Consider the following 15,702-nt stretch of genomic DNA (forward strand, 5'->3'; position numbering starts at 1 on the left):
GATTATGTTTATAATGAGTCAGCGTGTAGATTGTGGTTGAAATTAATCAAGGCCAAAAACAATTACCAATATTTAGCTTCAGCTGTAAATAATTGTCAGATTTCACAGAACAGTTACACCAAGATTAACAATTGGCAAGTTTTTTTTTTTTACAGGATTCCTTCATTATGCATGCACTCGAAGAGTCAGAAATAAATGAAAGTTGGACACTTACCTGGAATTTTGCGAGTTCCAAACGATGGCCTCCAGAGATTTGGCTGAAAGTAGCAGCGTTCTACACATCAAGATAAAGATCCAGAGGTAATACTTCCAACAGCCCAGTCCTGCCATGCTGCTGAATGTACACTAACACACTGACACACACAAAGTGAGAGTAAATTGGGACAGGAAGCCCAGAATGGACAGTCTTTAGGAGAATATGGGCCTCTGGGAAGATGAGCGTCGGTCAGTCTGGAGCATGTGACCTGGCTATCATATACATGTCCTTGTGGCCAATTTGGTGAATTCTAGTCCAGGCCCAGTGTCCTTGACTGAACCCTGTCTTTAGGTGGGTGACAAGTGTCCCCGGTGGCCTGCGTCTGACGCAAAAGCAGCGAGCGACCTTCTCGACGAAAGAAGCGAATTGCAAAAAAAATAAAAGGCAGGTTTCACGGCAGGGGGCGTCCAATCAGATGGCTGTTCCTCTCGCTCAGTCTATTGATACCTGTCGCTACCTCCACATCCATCCATCAGTCACAAGTCCGGCTGGGGGTCCGAGATCTCCAAGTCATCCCCGGGTGCGCTGTCACTCGCGGCTTTTCTTATTGCGATTGAATTGAGTTTCTATTGTAAATATCCCTCCGGTCTCCAGGGGTTGCTCGGCGTGCGTCCCCGGCGGATCTGCGCTCCGAATCGGACACGCTCCTGGATCCAAATTAAAAAAATAATGATAAGATTTTTTTTTTTTTTAAAGAAAGAAATTTGTGTCAAATTAAAATGAGAAAGGCAAAATCTGCTCGCTCAGTGAATCCAACCGCTTGCTTCCATGCCGGTGGATTTTGTTTGCGCCGTGTCCGAGTCGCACTCACACCGGCTGCTCCAGCCTGACTGTAACACGAGCTCGAGCGAGCAGTGATTAGGACCCGCCCAACGCGCGTACCAACCAATCACGTCGCTTGGTTCCAACTGGATAGCAGGAAGTGATGGCATCCGTCCAGAGGAGACCGAGGGGGGGCTGCTCACCACCCCCCTCGCCCCCCACAACCACCAGCAGCTCTCGACCTAAATTAAAACGGACTTTGCTATGAGTTTTCGTCATAGCGAAACCGTTGCTTGTGACAGCCCGGTGGACTTTTAAACTCTGGCCTCTATAAATCACAAGACGCCGGAATATCCCTTTAACATCGCCCCGTAAACATATCGCCAACGTTGACGCTGAAATAAATCTAACCGAGTGACTATCATTTCTATGTAAACAAAACGTCTAAATTTGTATCAGTCGGAGTGTTTGGAATATTTCTTCGTGACTATAGGATTACAGTGGCAGTTATTCTGGTCCATTCTTTCTCTTCTTTGAAGGCAATGGTGATTAATGGCCTCTTTGGATCTCTTTTCGAGTTGTCCCCTTTTGGGATAATGAACTGCATGAGAACTTATCCTCCAGTGTTTCGAGACAATGGCAGGCCGGTAGCCTATAGTCACTGCAAGCCATTCATTCACCGGAGAAGAAATGCTTGACACATAATTGATCATGTCCATGTCTGTGCCCCCTTTGTGAGTCTGCTGTGTGTGTTTAGTTTGGAAGGCGCGACGAGAGAGATTCGACTTGTTGTCGACTCGATTTGGTCAAACAATACTGCCCCCTAACGGCGATGACTGGAACGTGAGGAGAGCATGCAGATGTTAAAATGCCTAACCTAAAGAGGAATTAAGAATATTTTGGGAAAGAGGCGCACAAAATGAATTTGCATTTGGGGAGAACATAGTGAAATGAGGGTTCTGTCTGTCCAATAGTTTTCTTGCATATGCCTAATAGGGTTGTGGTTGTTTTGGTGACGAACCCTGGCAATGGATAAGGATTTTTTTATTCTAGTTCTATCATATTTAAGTCTGGGTCTTAAAAAAGGCAGAAACACACATCTTTAGGCAAAATACTTTTTGTTGAGTTAGGTCTAACAGGTGTTTTTAGCCAATCATTCGAGTGCGGAATTATAAAATTCTCTATCATGCCACGTTTTTAAACTATGGTTTATCAGTTTTCCTAGTTGGGAAAAAATATACTGTACTTAACATAGGTGTTGTCTATTCCAAAGTTATAATTGCATATTGTGGTAGTGTGACATACTAGAGTGTTTGATCTATTAGTGTGACATACTAGAGTGTTTGATTTATTAGTGTGACATGCTAGAGTGTTTGATTTATTAACGATTGCATGTAAAGAAGCTATGACGAGTTTGGATTGAATGTGTGTATCGGTGTTCGATTGGTGATCCTTGGATCCACATGGCAAGTGTGGGGCATGTTAAAGTAGATCGGTATTCGATTATTGATGTCTTAGCAAAGAGCTTGAGGCACGGGAGGTCTGTTGAATCATTACAGTAAAAGTTTGGATTGAACTAACAACAACATCTCGCTGTTCTGATTATTTCCCCCTGTGTGTCAAGGTATGCTGTTTGTTGTAAAGGTTGTTTGAGTTTGGGGTTTGTAATATACACTGTTTAGCGTGTGAGAAAAGAGATAATGGTTATTAATGTTTATTTACTTTTGAATTACGGGCGTGAATGTGAGAGTCTCGGGGCACGCACATGGAATAGCATTTAGCACGCTACCTTCGGCCACCATTATCGTTGACAGTGTCTATAACGGTCATAGAAAGGATGTTATATTGTTGATATTGCATTGTTTGCCCTGTTGAATAATAGTAGGACTACTGGAAGTTGTAATGGGAAAAGATATGACAAGTTATGACCGTGTGTTGAACGAGTGTGTGTGTGCATTGTGTTTTGGGTTCTAAAGTGTTGAATATATATATATTTATATATATAGGTGTAATTGTACATTATGTTTTGGGTTCTAACGTGTTGATAATGTATATATATGGGTTTAATTGTATGTTATGGGTTTTTGTGTTAATAGATTACAGTAAAAGTTTGGATTGAACTAACAACAACATCTCGCTGTTCTGATTATTTCCCCCTGTGTGTCAAGATCGAATGCAGGGTGTAACATTTTGGAGGCACCGCTGGGATTGCTGTTCAGATGTCCAGTGTCCAAGACCTGCTCACTGAATTCTGAGCCAGCTAAATCCCCCCACAAACCAGGCCGATGGCAGTGAGAGGAGGTGTTGCTGTTTAAGAAGAACTGGAAGTTGGCGGTTGAGCACTTGTCATCTGAGGCCTACGAGATCATCAGATGGACAGTAAAGACGTGCCAGTTCAGAGTTCACTCCTGTACAGTCAACAGAGCTCCTAGATCGTCAACAAAATGGAACAGTTACTCGAAGAGGTGGTAGGAACATTGAACAACCTGACGGAAAATAACCTACTGGAAATATGTGATTTTCTTAACATATTAAGAAGTGTTAAACGGAAATCGCGTCTATCATTAGTGGCTCACATTGTAAAGTACCTAGAAAGAGAAGAACTAGAGGAAGTAGAGGATGAAGGCATGTCTGAATTGTTGAAACTGAAAGATAAAATATCAGATATGAAGCATGAAGTCAAAATAGATGAAAACGAAAAGCAAGGATCAAGATTGGAAGAGACTCCAATAACTTTGCCCCAGCTACCAGATGCTGCGGGCCCTCAAGGGGGTGTGTCTCCCCAGCCCCAGCCAAGCTCATACTGGCGCAAGGACTTCAAAATTGCCGGCCAAATAGGTGAACCAGGCCAGAGGGACAAGCTGACATACTCCAGCCTTGTTCATCAAATTGAAAATGGACTGAATAGGGGTTACCTAGATGTGGAAATTATTGATGCAGTTATCAGAGCTATCTCCCCCAGTTTGCAGCTACGTAATTATTTGGAAGAGAAACCTAACCTCAATCTTCCCACACTCAAACGCATCCTACGCGCTCATTTTCAGGAAAGGAGTGCTACCGACCTCTATGTGCAGTTAGCTTCAGAAGTGCAGCATATCAAAGAGACTCCTCAAAGTTTCTTAATGTGAGTCTTAGTTCTTAGGCAGAAGGTACTGTTTGCATCTCGAGAATCAGAATCAGGAATCCAGTACAACCCAAGTTTAGTCCAGCGTATGTGCTTGCACACGATACTCACTGGTCTCCAGAGTGACAGTGTTAGAGTAGATATGCAGCCTCTCTTGCTGGACTGTAAGACTTCAGATGAACTGTTACTAGAGCGGTTAAATATAGCCTGTGCTAATGAAGTGGAAAGGAGAAATAAAAAGAAGTTTTGTACCCCACAGGCAGCGACACATGTTAGCAAGGTGCAGTCAGAAGAACTACGACCTACCAATTGCCCTGTAGAAGAAAAACCAAAAGTGTCCCCTGAGGTACGAGCGGAGTTGACTGAACTTAAGGCAAGTGTTGCTTCTCTTAAAGATCTCAGTGCAGAGATAGCTCAGATCAGAGAGACACTACAGCAGGCTATGTTTCAGCCTCAATCCTACCTCCCACCTTCAGTTAGAAGACCAGTTAGGGAGCCCCAGCCACCTTTTGCAAAACAAAATTACTACAGCAAGCCCCCAGCACCCCCCTGGAACACTAGCCGCCCTGCTTATGTCCCAAGAAGGTGTTTTGCTTGTCAGCAGGGAGGGCGAGATGTGAAGTGCACACATTGTTATCGGTGTGGGAGTGGAGAACATTTCCAAGCTGGATGTAAAATCCGAGGAGGCAGACCACTAAAAGAAGAGACTATAGCAGAGCTAACTCAGGAAAGGGAAGGTGTGGTTCGTGTGCTTTGTGGCACACCCAGTCCACTGGCCATCGTCAATCCTCCCAGCATGCAACAGCAGCAGGTGGGAACTCAGCAACACCTGATGGTGGAACCTGCCGATTCAAAGGCAAAGATCAGACGACTTAGACAAGAGCTAGAAGAGAGGAATGAACAACTGCTGGACAACAGACACCAGCAGGAAAACATGGAGGAAGAAATAAAGAGGCTCCAGCAGGAGAATTTGAGGCTGCTCGTAGACGCCCGTGCAGCCCGCGCCTATCGCGATGAACTGGATGCGCTGAGAGAACGCGCAATCAAAGCTGACAAGCTGGAGTTATACAAGGCCAAAGTGGAGAAAGGAAGACAAGGGATGGAGTCTGAGCACAGGCCACTGCCAGCGAATCAGAGACTCGGAGTGAAGGGCCCTGCTTCCGGACCAGTACAACGAGAAGATGACTATCAGCGGGAGGACCTGCCTGGTGAGGGAACAAATCTGGCTGTTGAAGATCCTCGTGATGATCATTTATCAGAGACCTCTCCGCCAACCGGTGTGAATGAACCTGAGGCGTTGACTTATGAACGGCCAAGAAGGGAGAGACATCCACCACGACGAACGACCTATGATCAGCTTGGTGTCCCCTCCTGTTATAGTACTCAGTCACCACATCAGCTGCTACCTTCTTACCCTGCACCAGGAGTGGTTCCTTGGTTAGTACACCTGCAGCCATATTACATTCAACCACCCTTTATGTATGGACTCCAACGGGCTTGAGCCTACAAGGGTGGCATGTATTATGCGAACATGGACTGTTACGACTGTGATTACAGTTTCCATCCAGTGAACGTGGACCGTACGAGGTGTGGATTATATTTGAACTGTGGCCCTTGCCGCCTGGAGTTTTCATGAGTATCAGTTTACAGAAGAGGATGTGAAATGACAAGTTCGCTAGACTGTTCAGCATAACAACCAACAAGGGGAAGATATTTGGAATATACTGATGTCGGGACGACATTTGTTTTTGTGGGGGAGAGTGTGACATACTAGAGTGTTTGATCTATTAGTGTGACATACTAGAGTGTTTGATTTATTAGTGTGACATGCTAGAGTGTTTGATTTATTAACGATTGCATGTAAAGAAGCTATGACGAGTTTGGATTGAATGTGTGTATCGGTGTTCGATTGGTGATCCTTGGATCCACATGGCAAGTGTGGGGCATGTTAAAGTAGATCGGTATTCGATTATTGATGTCTTAGCAAAGAGCTTGAGGCACGGGAGGTCTGTTGAATCATTACAGTAAAAGTTTGGATTGAACTAACAACAACATCTCGCTGTTCTGATTATTTCCCCCTGTGTGTCAAGGTATGCTGTTTGTTGTAAAGGTTGTTTGAGTTTGGGGTTTGTAATATACACTGTTTAGCGTGTGAGAAAAGAGATAATGGTTATTAATGTTTATTTACTTTTGAATTACGGGCGTGAATGTGAGAGTCTCGGGGCACGCACATGGAATAGCATTTAGCACGCTACCTTCGGCCACCATTATCGTTGACAGTGTCTATAACGGTCATAGAAAGGATGTTATATTGTTGATATTGCATTGTTTGCCCTGTTGAATAATAGTAGGACTACTGGAAGTTGTAATGGGAAAAGATATGACAAGTTATGACCGTGTGTTGAACGAGTGTGTGTGTGCATTGTGTTTTGGGTTCTAAAGTGTTGAATATATATATATTTATATATATAGGTGTAATTGTACATTATGTTTTGGGTTCTAACGTGTTGATAATGTATATATATGGGTTTAATTGTATGTTATGGGTTTTTGTGTTAATAGATTACAGTAAAAGTTTGGATTGAACTAACAACAACATCTCGCTGTTCTGATTATTTCCCCCTGTGTGTCAAGATCGAATGCAGGGTGTAACAGTAGCTACACTTTGGAGAGAAAAAAATGGATGTGCTTGAAAAAAACTGACTGCAATCTTGGAATCCGTGTGCCAATATTTAGAAATCTAACTCAACAGATTTTCTTTCATCTAATTGTTCCCCAATGTAATCCATCCAAATTATGCAGGGTGGGGTCTCACCCTTTGTGGTTGGAGTCAGCAAATGTCTTTAAAATATGATCCAGATTATCTATTCACATTTTCATGAGAAAAGTATACATAAGCATAGAAGCAGCTCATGAGTATACCACATCATGAAAGAGACGGTGCACTCATTGGAATTAATGAGTGAGGCTAACTGGCATTTTTGATGACTGACAGAAGTGACAAGATCCGTGCAAAGTGTTTTGGAGCAGACAAATTACACTAACATTGCACATGAATAATGAGCTTTTATACAAGCAGACTCCCTAAAGGCAAATAAATAGAATATTGCTTGTTTTTTGAAAGAAGTAAAAATACAAACGGACACTATCCAAATACCTCTTGAACTAATTATATCGACATTTGGTTTTAACCTGATACCTCTGCAGCACAAAGTCTCCGATGGACACCTGATCTTTCAGAAAGCAGCCAGCGTAGAAGAGCTTGAGGTCTACCACAGCCTGCGCTAATAGTGCAATAGGAATAAGACTCTGAGGCGTTAACAGTCGACATCTCACACTATACTATGATCAAGCCATAGCTGGGGATCAGGATCCCTTTATTGGCCAAGGACAATATCACGCCAACATATACTGTGGGAAGTAATGAAAATGAATGTCGAACCGGCAGCGTTTACCATGACACGTGGCACTGGAACAAGAACAACAAGTCGTTGTATCCATTTCTGGAGGATTATGGAAAGAATGTGAAAGATCTACAGAAAAACACTCTGGCTTAACACAGTCTGATGTGCTTATAAGGAAAAAGAAATGTGTTGAAAGATGCTTTTAGGTTCCTCTCTCACACACACACACACACACACACATGCAGATGGGAGAGAGAGAGTCACCTATGAAATGGTGGCATTTGCCAGTAATGAGGTCATCATGTTAATGTGTATACTTGGCGGTGATTAGTGCATCTATTAATAGCCAGAATTCATTCGGAAGCTGCCGCAACAACCAGACATGATTTTAATCGCGTGTTAATACGTTGAAAATGTGTTTCCGTTCTCCTCCTGACGCTGACTGAAACGGAGGCATTCTTCATTTTCCTCCTGATGAACTCTGCTACCAAGGACAAAATCCCCCCATCCAATCTGATATTTGCACTAAACAAACATGGAAACCATGACATCATTTCTGGATAAGGCAGCCAACACCCGAGCCAGCAACCTCAAAGTGAAAATAAATCACAGTTTAAGTAGCCTTCTCTTGCTTTTAATCTGCCCTTAATGAAGTCTGGCACATTTCCCTCCGGTGTGTCTCCGTGACAACGCCGTGATCTACGGGCCAAGCTTGGGGTGCGGCGGGCCGTAGTCTCGGCGCGAGCCAGGTCTTTTATCAGGCGGGGCGCGGACGCAGGTATGAGCCCAACCCTTCGGCATGCACGGGGTCAAGTGGTTAACCCTTTTTTATCAGGGAGAGGACCAGTACCGCGTTAGTCCGACGTTGCTGCTGTAATCAATATTCAGCAGCCATTAACCATCGAGACGACATCCTCAAAAACACACCCATGTGCCATCTGTCTCACGCCGAGTTAAGTGTCCTCTATTATGGCGGCGGATACACATAGGTCATAAACAACATGGTTTTGCTCCAAACACTGCGCCGTTGAAACAGTGGGAAAACTTTGTCGAATGTAAACGGGCTATTTTGGATGACTCAAGTCGTTTCATTCCACTTTGATTCGACTGGAACAGCAGCGAGGCCAAACAAAACAGTCGAGGCATCCGCAGATGTACATTTCCTGTTTGTGCTGTGCTTGATTGCCGTCCAGACATCTTCCTCCTTGCTCACTTCCTTCTCCGTATTTCCCATCTCGGCACTGACGGTGAAGTACTGATTACAGGCAAATAATCATCTGTGATAAACATACGCTTATTGGAACATCCCGGTTGGAGATGGAAGCCTCCCTCCCCACCCTTCCAAGCATCCTCCTGTGTCATTTCACTAATCAGATCTGATAGCAAGCCCAGACAATAGATGTTTTCTGTCCAACCATTTTGTCTACATGTAAACATACGGGGGCTCTTGATAGCGATCCTAATTAGCGGATGGCTGGGGTCTTTTAATCTTGAAACACCGGAGCTCCCCGCCATTTTTGCTTCTTTCATTTCTGAAATGATATTCAAGATTACACCAATGCAGTGGAAAAAAGAAAAGAAGAAAAACACTTTCAAATGCTGGCAGGTGGGATTGAAAGAAAATTTCTGTGAAGTATACAAACAAACAGGGAAATCAAAAAGATACATTTAATCTTTTCAAAAACAGTATAGTGCGTTTTTTTTTAATTTCAAATCTTGGTAGAAGTTTTTTTATTATTTTATCTTATACTAAGATCTAAATAGGAGTTAATGATGAAGGCTCTTTCTTTTCCCATTTTCTTACCTTTTCTGCTAATATTTGAATCTACACTAGCATTTTGGCAGTCGAATGTGTTGACTACCGATCTACTAAAGATAGGTTGGAGAAATTCCTGTGCGTTAGGAAAACCTTTTTTCATGAGGACTTAAAACTTGTCCTGGAAGCTAAACATAGATTGGGCTTTTAGCTATGTGAAAGTACTCTTTTTCCTGTTTTCCACATTTTTAATGATACAATTATGGCAACCACAGGTGCCAGTGTTGTACTTTAAACAGTGGCGGTCCGTGCATTTACTCGTAGCGCCTTCAACGGGTAAAATCCACTTCCTAGCAGCATTTAGTGATTAAATACAAACAATGGAGCTTTTCAGATATCAGAACTTGGCCCACAATTGAAATAATATTTAGGAATACTATAGCCATATTTTACTCACCAAAAATTATTTTTAACTGTACACAATATCCATCCTCCTTTCTTTCTTCCTCCTTTTCTATCGCCATCGAAGCTAATGCTGAAAGTCGAGCCTGTCCTGTCGTATTTCTGGCATAGTCCGTCTTGAAAATGGCTTTAAATCAACACAACAATATATTTGCTTGTGCAGCTCGCTCCAGATACAGTTTGTTAGCTTTGGCTAGTCCACTTTATCACTAGCCAATAATAGTTGGTGAAAGCGATGACGTATCCCTATGCCTACGACAAGGCATTGTGGTTGCTAACTCGAAATCTGATTGGTTAAAGCAACAGTCTTATCGACGCTTGTTTAAAGCAGCAAAGCCTGCAGAACTGATTGTGAAGGCCTTGAGGCAGATTTCTGACCCTGGCAACAAATAATGGCTGAAATGTGATTGGTTAAATGCTTCAATATGAAAACACACATCTGGAAACAGTGCAACCAGGGGGGAAAGCCATGAAAGGAAGCTAACAGACAAATTGGAATTATTTAATAAGTATTGATGGACAAAATATAGTATATGATTCAGATATTTCTTAGGCCAGCATAGAAGGCCTTGAAGGCCCAGACGGCCCGCCACTGACTTTAAACGTCACTTTGTAAAACGTATGTACACATATATATTTGTGCTAAAAAGTGATTGAGCTCTTTCTTTTGTTCCAGTACTATAAGTGGTATTATGCCAAAATTACTGTGCAGTTAATGTAAAAACACTTCATTTATATAAAGAAGATAGCTGGTCTATCTCCGTCAATGGTAGCCAATAAGTTAAGTCAGGGCTCAGATTAGATTTCAAGAAGAGAAAAAGTCCTTTGAAACTGAATATAACAAATCCAATAAACACACGTTTTATTAACTTGCTGATTATTTGTAAGCGTAAACTGCATTTTGTAGGTCTGTGGCCTGGGGGCTTAGAAAGGAGTAAAATTGATGGAGACTATATGCCAAATGCCTGCCTGGAGGATATTCTGTCCATTCTAATAGAATTACAAGCTTCTGATAGTTGCATCTTTTCTCTAGGGCTACTCGTCTGTCAAACATTAGGTCAGACTCAGCGCCAAGACGGGTGGTAGAAGGGCCGCAGATGAGGGGGATTGAAGGGGGATGAGGGCAAGCAGAAGAAAACGTCTGGAGAGGTGCCTCACTCCCTGCCAAGAAAAGAAGGCAACAAAAGTGAGAAAAGGGGGCTGAGGGAGGAATGGGAGAAAGAGAAAGGCTGGGAGCTGCTGAAGGAGAGTGAAGTGAGTGGAGGTTGGGGCTGAAAGAAAAGGGAAAGAGTGAGAAGGCTACAAAAGGGCTGCATTTGAATCCTCCCTAATTACGCCCTGCGTGATGGACAGGACCTGCAGACATGTCTGCCATTCTTGTTGAGTGTGTGAGAGAGCAACACAGCGTGTGTATGTGTGCGCGAACGCGGGGACGGTGTGACCATGGCAGGGGCCGGCCTCGAGTAGAGATGTCTACTGCCAGCAGCCTGAATGGGACAAAGACCTGAATAGAAACTTCAAAGCGACCTTTCGGAGCCCCCCCGTCTCCTCCTCATCGCGGTCCCTCGCCCGTTCGATGGTCGACGAGCGTGTGCGTTGGGATTGACGTGATGATTTCCAGCCACTGCGTGCATTTGCAAACATGGCTTATTTCATGGACGTGTATTTTTCTTACTCATGAGCACATTGCAGGATGCAGGAATAATTAGAGCGGAGGATCTGACTCATTGCCCCCCCCCCCCCCCCCCCCCCCCCAACCCCCGCCTCCCCGTTTCAATTCGCTCCCTATGAACTGAGCGCTGGCTGTCTTTGGCAAGACCAGAAGAAAAAGGAGCCCACAGAGCGAACGTGGTGAAGACGTGATTGCCGCTAAATGACACAGAGGGGATTTAGCATCTAATTTGATCTCGCTCCTTACTGGTTTTGGCGTGTTTTATAAGATCTTGCGGTGTGAGTCATGTAATTATTCCACCGAGCGTGGGCTTCTGATGAACATCCACTTATCTCTACTTTCTCCTCTCTGCCAGCGAGTGTGGGAATAAACAGGAAGTGGCGAGGGTGAGGGCCAAGCCAAAAGTGGAAAAGATAAGATTTGTGTGACTTATGTGTACGTGTCCGTCCATCTTGAGTCCACTTGCACCCGTCAAGAGTCAGGTCAGGCTCCAAAGCTCATGGGATTAACATTTCATTGTCGCTGCCTGGTGTCTCCGACACGTCCTTGGTGACATCATCACTCAGGAGCACAATGATTCATCTCACTTCACTTCTTAACTGAATTCAAGAGCCATTATAGACCACCTCTAATCTGAGGAATGAATAAAGTAGCCTTATCAGGGGTCTTCGTTACCCTGGCAGGTGCAGTATAGAAGCCCCAGTTGGCTTTGATCACATTACTTACATGACAAGCTGCAGTATAATGGTTCTACTTATATATATTTCAAATCCTGTCATTGTGCTTTTCTATTAGATCTTTCCACCAGCCGTCAACTGCTTCTGGAAAAATACACTTCAGAAAATCCCTTCTGAGATAACCTTATCGTAAGATACGTTATCCGTCACGCCGGTGATGTCATGTGTTTTCAGTGCAGTTATAAATACAATGGCTATAAACATTCCTTTGCCTACACAGTACACCCTGAAAATGGCTAAACGGGAGGAAAAACAGATCTTGGACACATTACCTTGAGGAAAAGCTGAAAAAGACGAGATAAAATCCGGAAATTATCGTCTCATGTCAAATTACGTTGTATTTCTTAGTACAGTACGGCAAGGTAAGTTATTGCTGAAAGGGGGTGTCTACAAATTAGCGCTAAGGGGAAAATAACATGAGAAGTAAACGGAATAAAGTAGAATCACATAAAAAGGAAAAATACAACAGCTTCACCGTGAAAAAAGTTACGTATTTTTAAGCGTATTTGCAAATCCCATTCAACCCAGATTCATTTGCATACATTGCACTACAAACTTATTCACTACAAATGATGTAAAATGTTCACAATAGTTATCAAAATTGATTAAAAAAAATAAAAAACACTTATTGACGGGAATACACATGGTCATAAACAACATGGTTTCACTCAAGTCGTTTCATTCCGCTTTTTTTTTTACTGGGAGACAAATTTTATTTGTCTGTTAGAATAGTTGCTGCTAGGACATCAATTGCCATCAATGGGAGGCAAAAATTTAATGTGCTACCTAATTATTTTTTTATTTTATTTTTGCAATTGTTTCTTTCATTTTAAATGTGATGCCTGGAATTAAAAAATTAAAAATATTTCCCAATATTACTTTGCAAGAAATATAGTAGTTTTCATCATTGTGGCATTATCTATCATCACCGTTGATGTGTGTGCATTTTTAGTCAGTATGTATATAAAGCAAGTTTTGTTGAATGCACAGATTAGCAATAGCTAGGGGGTTAGTGTTTGATAAAGTGCACTTACGTAGTTGATTGTGCTGTCAAGTTGTGGACGTGCCGGGGTATTTGTGTTTGGTCCATTCAGAACAGATGAACTGCTGAGTTAAAATTATTTTGCCTTTGTTTGATATTTGTCCCCACACACACACTTGAGTATTCAACAAACGTGTGTCAATGATGTATTTAATGATGTCATTACCATATTATTCGTAAAGTACAATTATAGAGTGATGTCATCTTCATCAAAAACAAACAAGATGAATTGTGTTATTCAGTTTTGGGGAAACCTGGAGACTAAAGTGCATTTTCATTTATTTTAATTGAGAGATCAGTGTTTTGCGTTGGAAATAGACATCACTGAATTAGCAGTTGGACTTTTTCCAGAACAAACAAGGCAGAAATCTGCATTTTTCCTGTCCTCTAGTAAGTATGATTTATTTTATCATTGTTAAGGCTTTTCTCATGTTATTAGATAAATATTGATTCAAATAATGCATACTTGAATACTATGGGTAGTTTCTATAATTGCAAATAGCAGTGGAACCGGGGTGATTAAGCTCCAGGTTCCAAATTGGACAGCTTGCTCCCGCTTGTTTGTCGTTAAATTGAATTGTTTTAAGTCTTACGGCTTATTAAGGCCAACGTACTTTTATTGAAGACTACCCCCCCCCCCCCCCCTCAAAAAATCAATCAATCTAAATTGTTTATTGTATTTTAAATTGCGAAAAGAGAAATGGGCTATTTAACCAGAGATTGTGGGTGAGTACACCTCGGGGATCTGGAAAAAGGAACAAAAGTACACTGGTTGGAACTCTTAAATCTAAAGGTGTCCTTGTTAGTAAGCAGCTGAGGGTACACAAGCGCACTGAGGCTCACCATCAAAGCATTAGCAATTACTCCCATGCTCCTTCACTCTGGCATAAATCTGCTCTTATCTCCATTCGCTGCAGGATCTGGGAATATCAGCCTCAGCATCTGCTCCAACTACAAACCTAGCCTCTAAAAGCACAACAAAGTGGCTCTGCAGGCATAAATAAAGGCGGGAGGGACACCGGAAAGAAGAGGCGGCAGCCAAGGAAGGAGCAAAAGGAAGAAAAAAGGGTGTGTCACCGCTTGTCTTATTTGCCCTGAGCATTTTGGATCATTTATTTTGTAATCTGTCCATCAGTAGGGGCTGTTTTCCTTAACTTTTAGGTCCGACTCCGTTTCCAAAGTGGAATAAAGTCTTCCCTGGACATAAGGATGAGTCCAAAGGGAGAGGTCAGCAACCTCGGTTGGGCTCAAAGGCTAGAATTGAAGAGTGGTTGGGGGAAGATATACCAGTGAAGGCCACTGTGTCATATTTATGACAGGGGGAGAGCTAATGGTTGTCTGTAAGGGGATCTGTGAACTCAACTGAGAAGTCACTTCCTAAGGGACCACTTACGAGACAACGTTTTCCCTGAAAATGGAAAACAAAAGTCTTTTTTGGAGCATTTGTTGATACAACAGATGAGTTTCAGCAGCTTAAAACATTTGAAAGGCGGCCTGAGATTGAACGTTTTGGAAAACAACACAGCTATTGTTTCCATGTAAACACAAAGGACATTTGTCTGTGGGGGGAAAAGAAAAAAAAGGAGTCGAAAATTGATCAATAAATGTGTATCATAAACCAAAAATGCCTTTGGAGATCATTTGTTTCTGGTTGAAGATGGAGTCTGTGGTGCAATGGAATTTAGTTTATTTTTTACTTGAGACTTTTTCAATTATTTTGTTTTCCTCTATTACATCCTTTTGCCATCTGTTTTTTCTTTGTTGTTTATCTTTGTTTCGATGTTCTCCATGGGCCCGTGTGGGTTTTCTCCGGGTACTCCGGTTTCCTCCCACATTCCAAAAAATGCATGGTAGGCTGATTGGACGGTACACGGTCGATTGGTCGCCGGTCTTTTGGTCGCCCGGAAGGTAAGTGATAATTACCATTTAAATCATTGCTCAACTTCCCTGAATACAAACTGCGAATTACTATTTAGTCATACTTAATGCCCTAGTAATTATTAGGCTAAAGAAAAGCTCCAAATTTCCCGGACTTGTATTGTTTTTTGTTGGAGAACTTGTTAAGACCCTGACGGACGTAGCTTCTTAAAGGGACAACGCATGTACATACAAACTCTTATACATTTGCACGTCGGCTCAGTGCAACTGCTCATGGCCATTGTTGGCTTTTATTGATCCGTAGACCGTGTTGTTTTACCTTGTTTTGTCGCTGGTCTTTTGGTCGTCGGTCTTTTGGTCGCCGGTCTTTTGGTCGCCCGTTGTCGCGGTCGGGGCGACCAAAAGACGGCGACCAAAAGACCGGCGACCAAAAGACGGCGACCAAAAGACCGGCGACCAATCGGCCGCACACGGATTGGACACTCTAAATTGCCCCTAGGTATGAGAGTGAGAATGAATGGTTGTCCGTCTCCCCACCCCCTGCGATTGGCTGGCCAACGATTTAGAGTGTCCCTGACCTCTGGCCCAAAGTCAGCTGGGATAGGCTCT

General features: G+C 42.8%; 1 protein-coding gene across 1 annotated transcript in view; it reads right to left on the reverse strand.

The window, feature by feature from the left end:
* The window catches only part of LOC144082538 (ephrin-B1-like), a 70,962-nt gene extending 69,862 nt beyond the window's left edge, over positions 1-1,100 (reverse strand). Inside the window, exon 1 of the mRNA XM_077609768.1 lies at positions 215-1,100. Within this exon, the coding sequence (XP_077465894.1) occupies positions 215-330 (116 nt within the window). The 5' untranslated portion in view covers positions 331-1,100. The remainder of the gene's footprint in view (positions 1-214) is intronic.
* Positions 1,101-15,702: the final 14,602 nt, after the last annotated feature.

The sequence above is a fragment of the Stigmatopora argus genome, chromosome 9 (assembly GCF_051989625.1).
Source record: "Stigmatopora argus isolate UIUO_Sarg chromosome 9, RoL_Sarg_1.0, whole genome shotgun sequence".
NCBI classification, from domain to species: domain Eukaryota; kingdom Metazoa; phylum Chordata; class Actinopteri; order Syngnathiformes; family Syngnathidae; genus Stigmatopora; species Stigmatopora argus.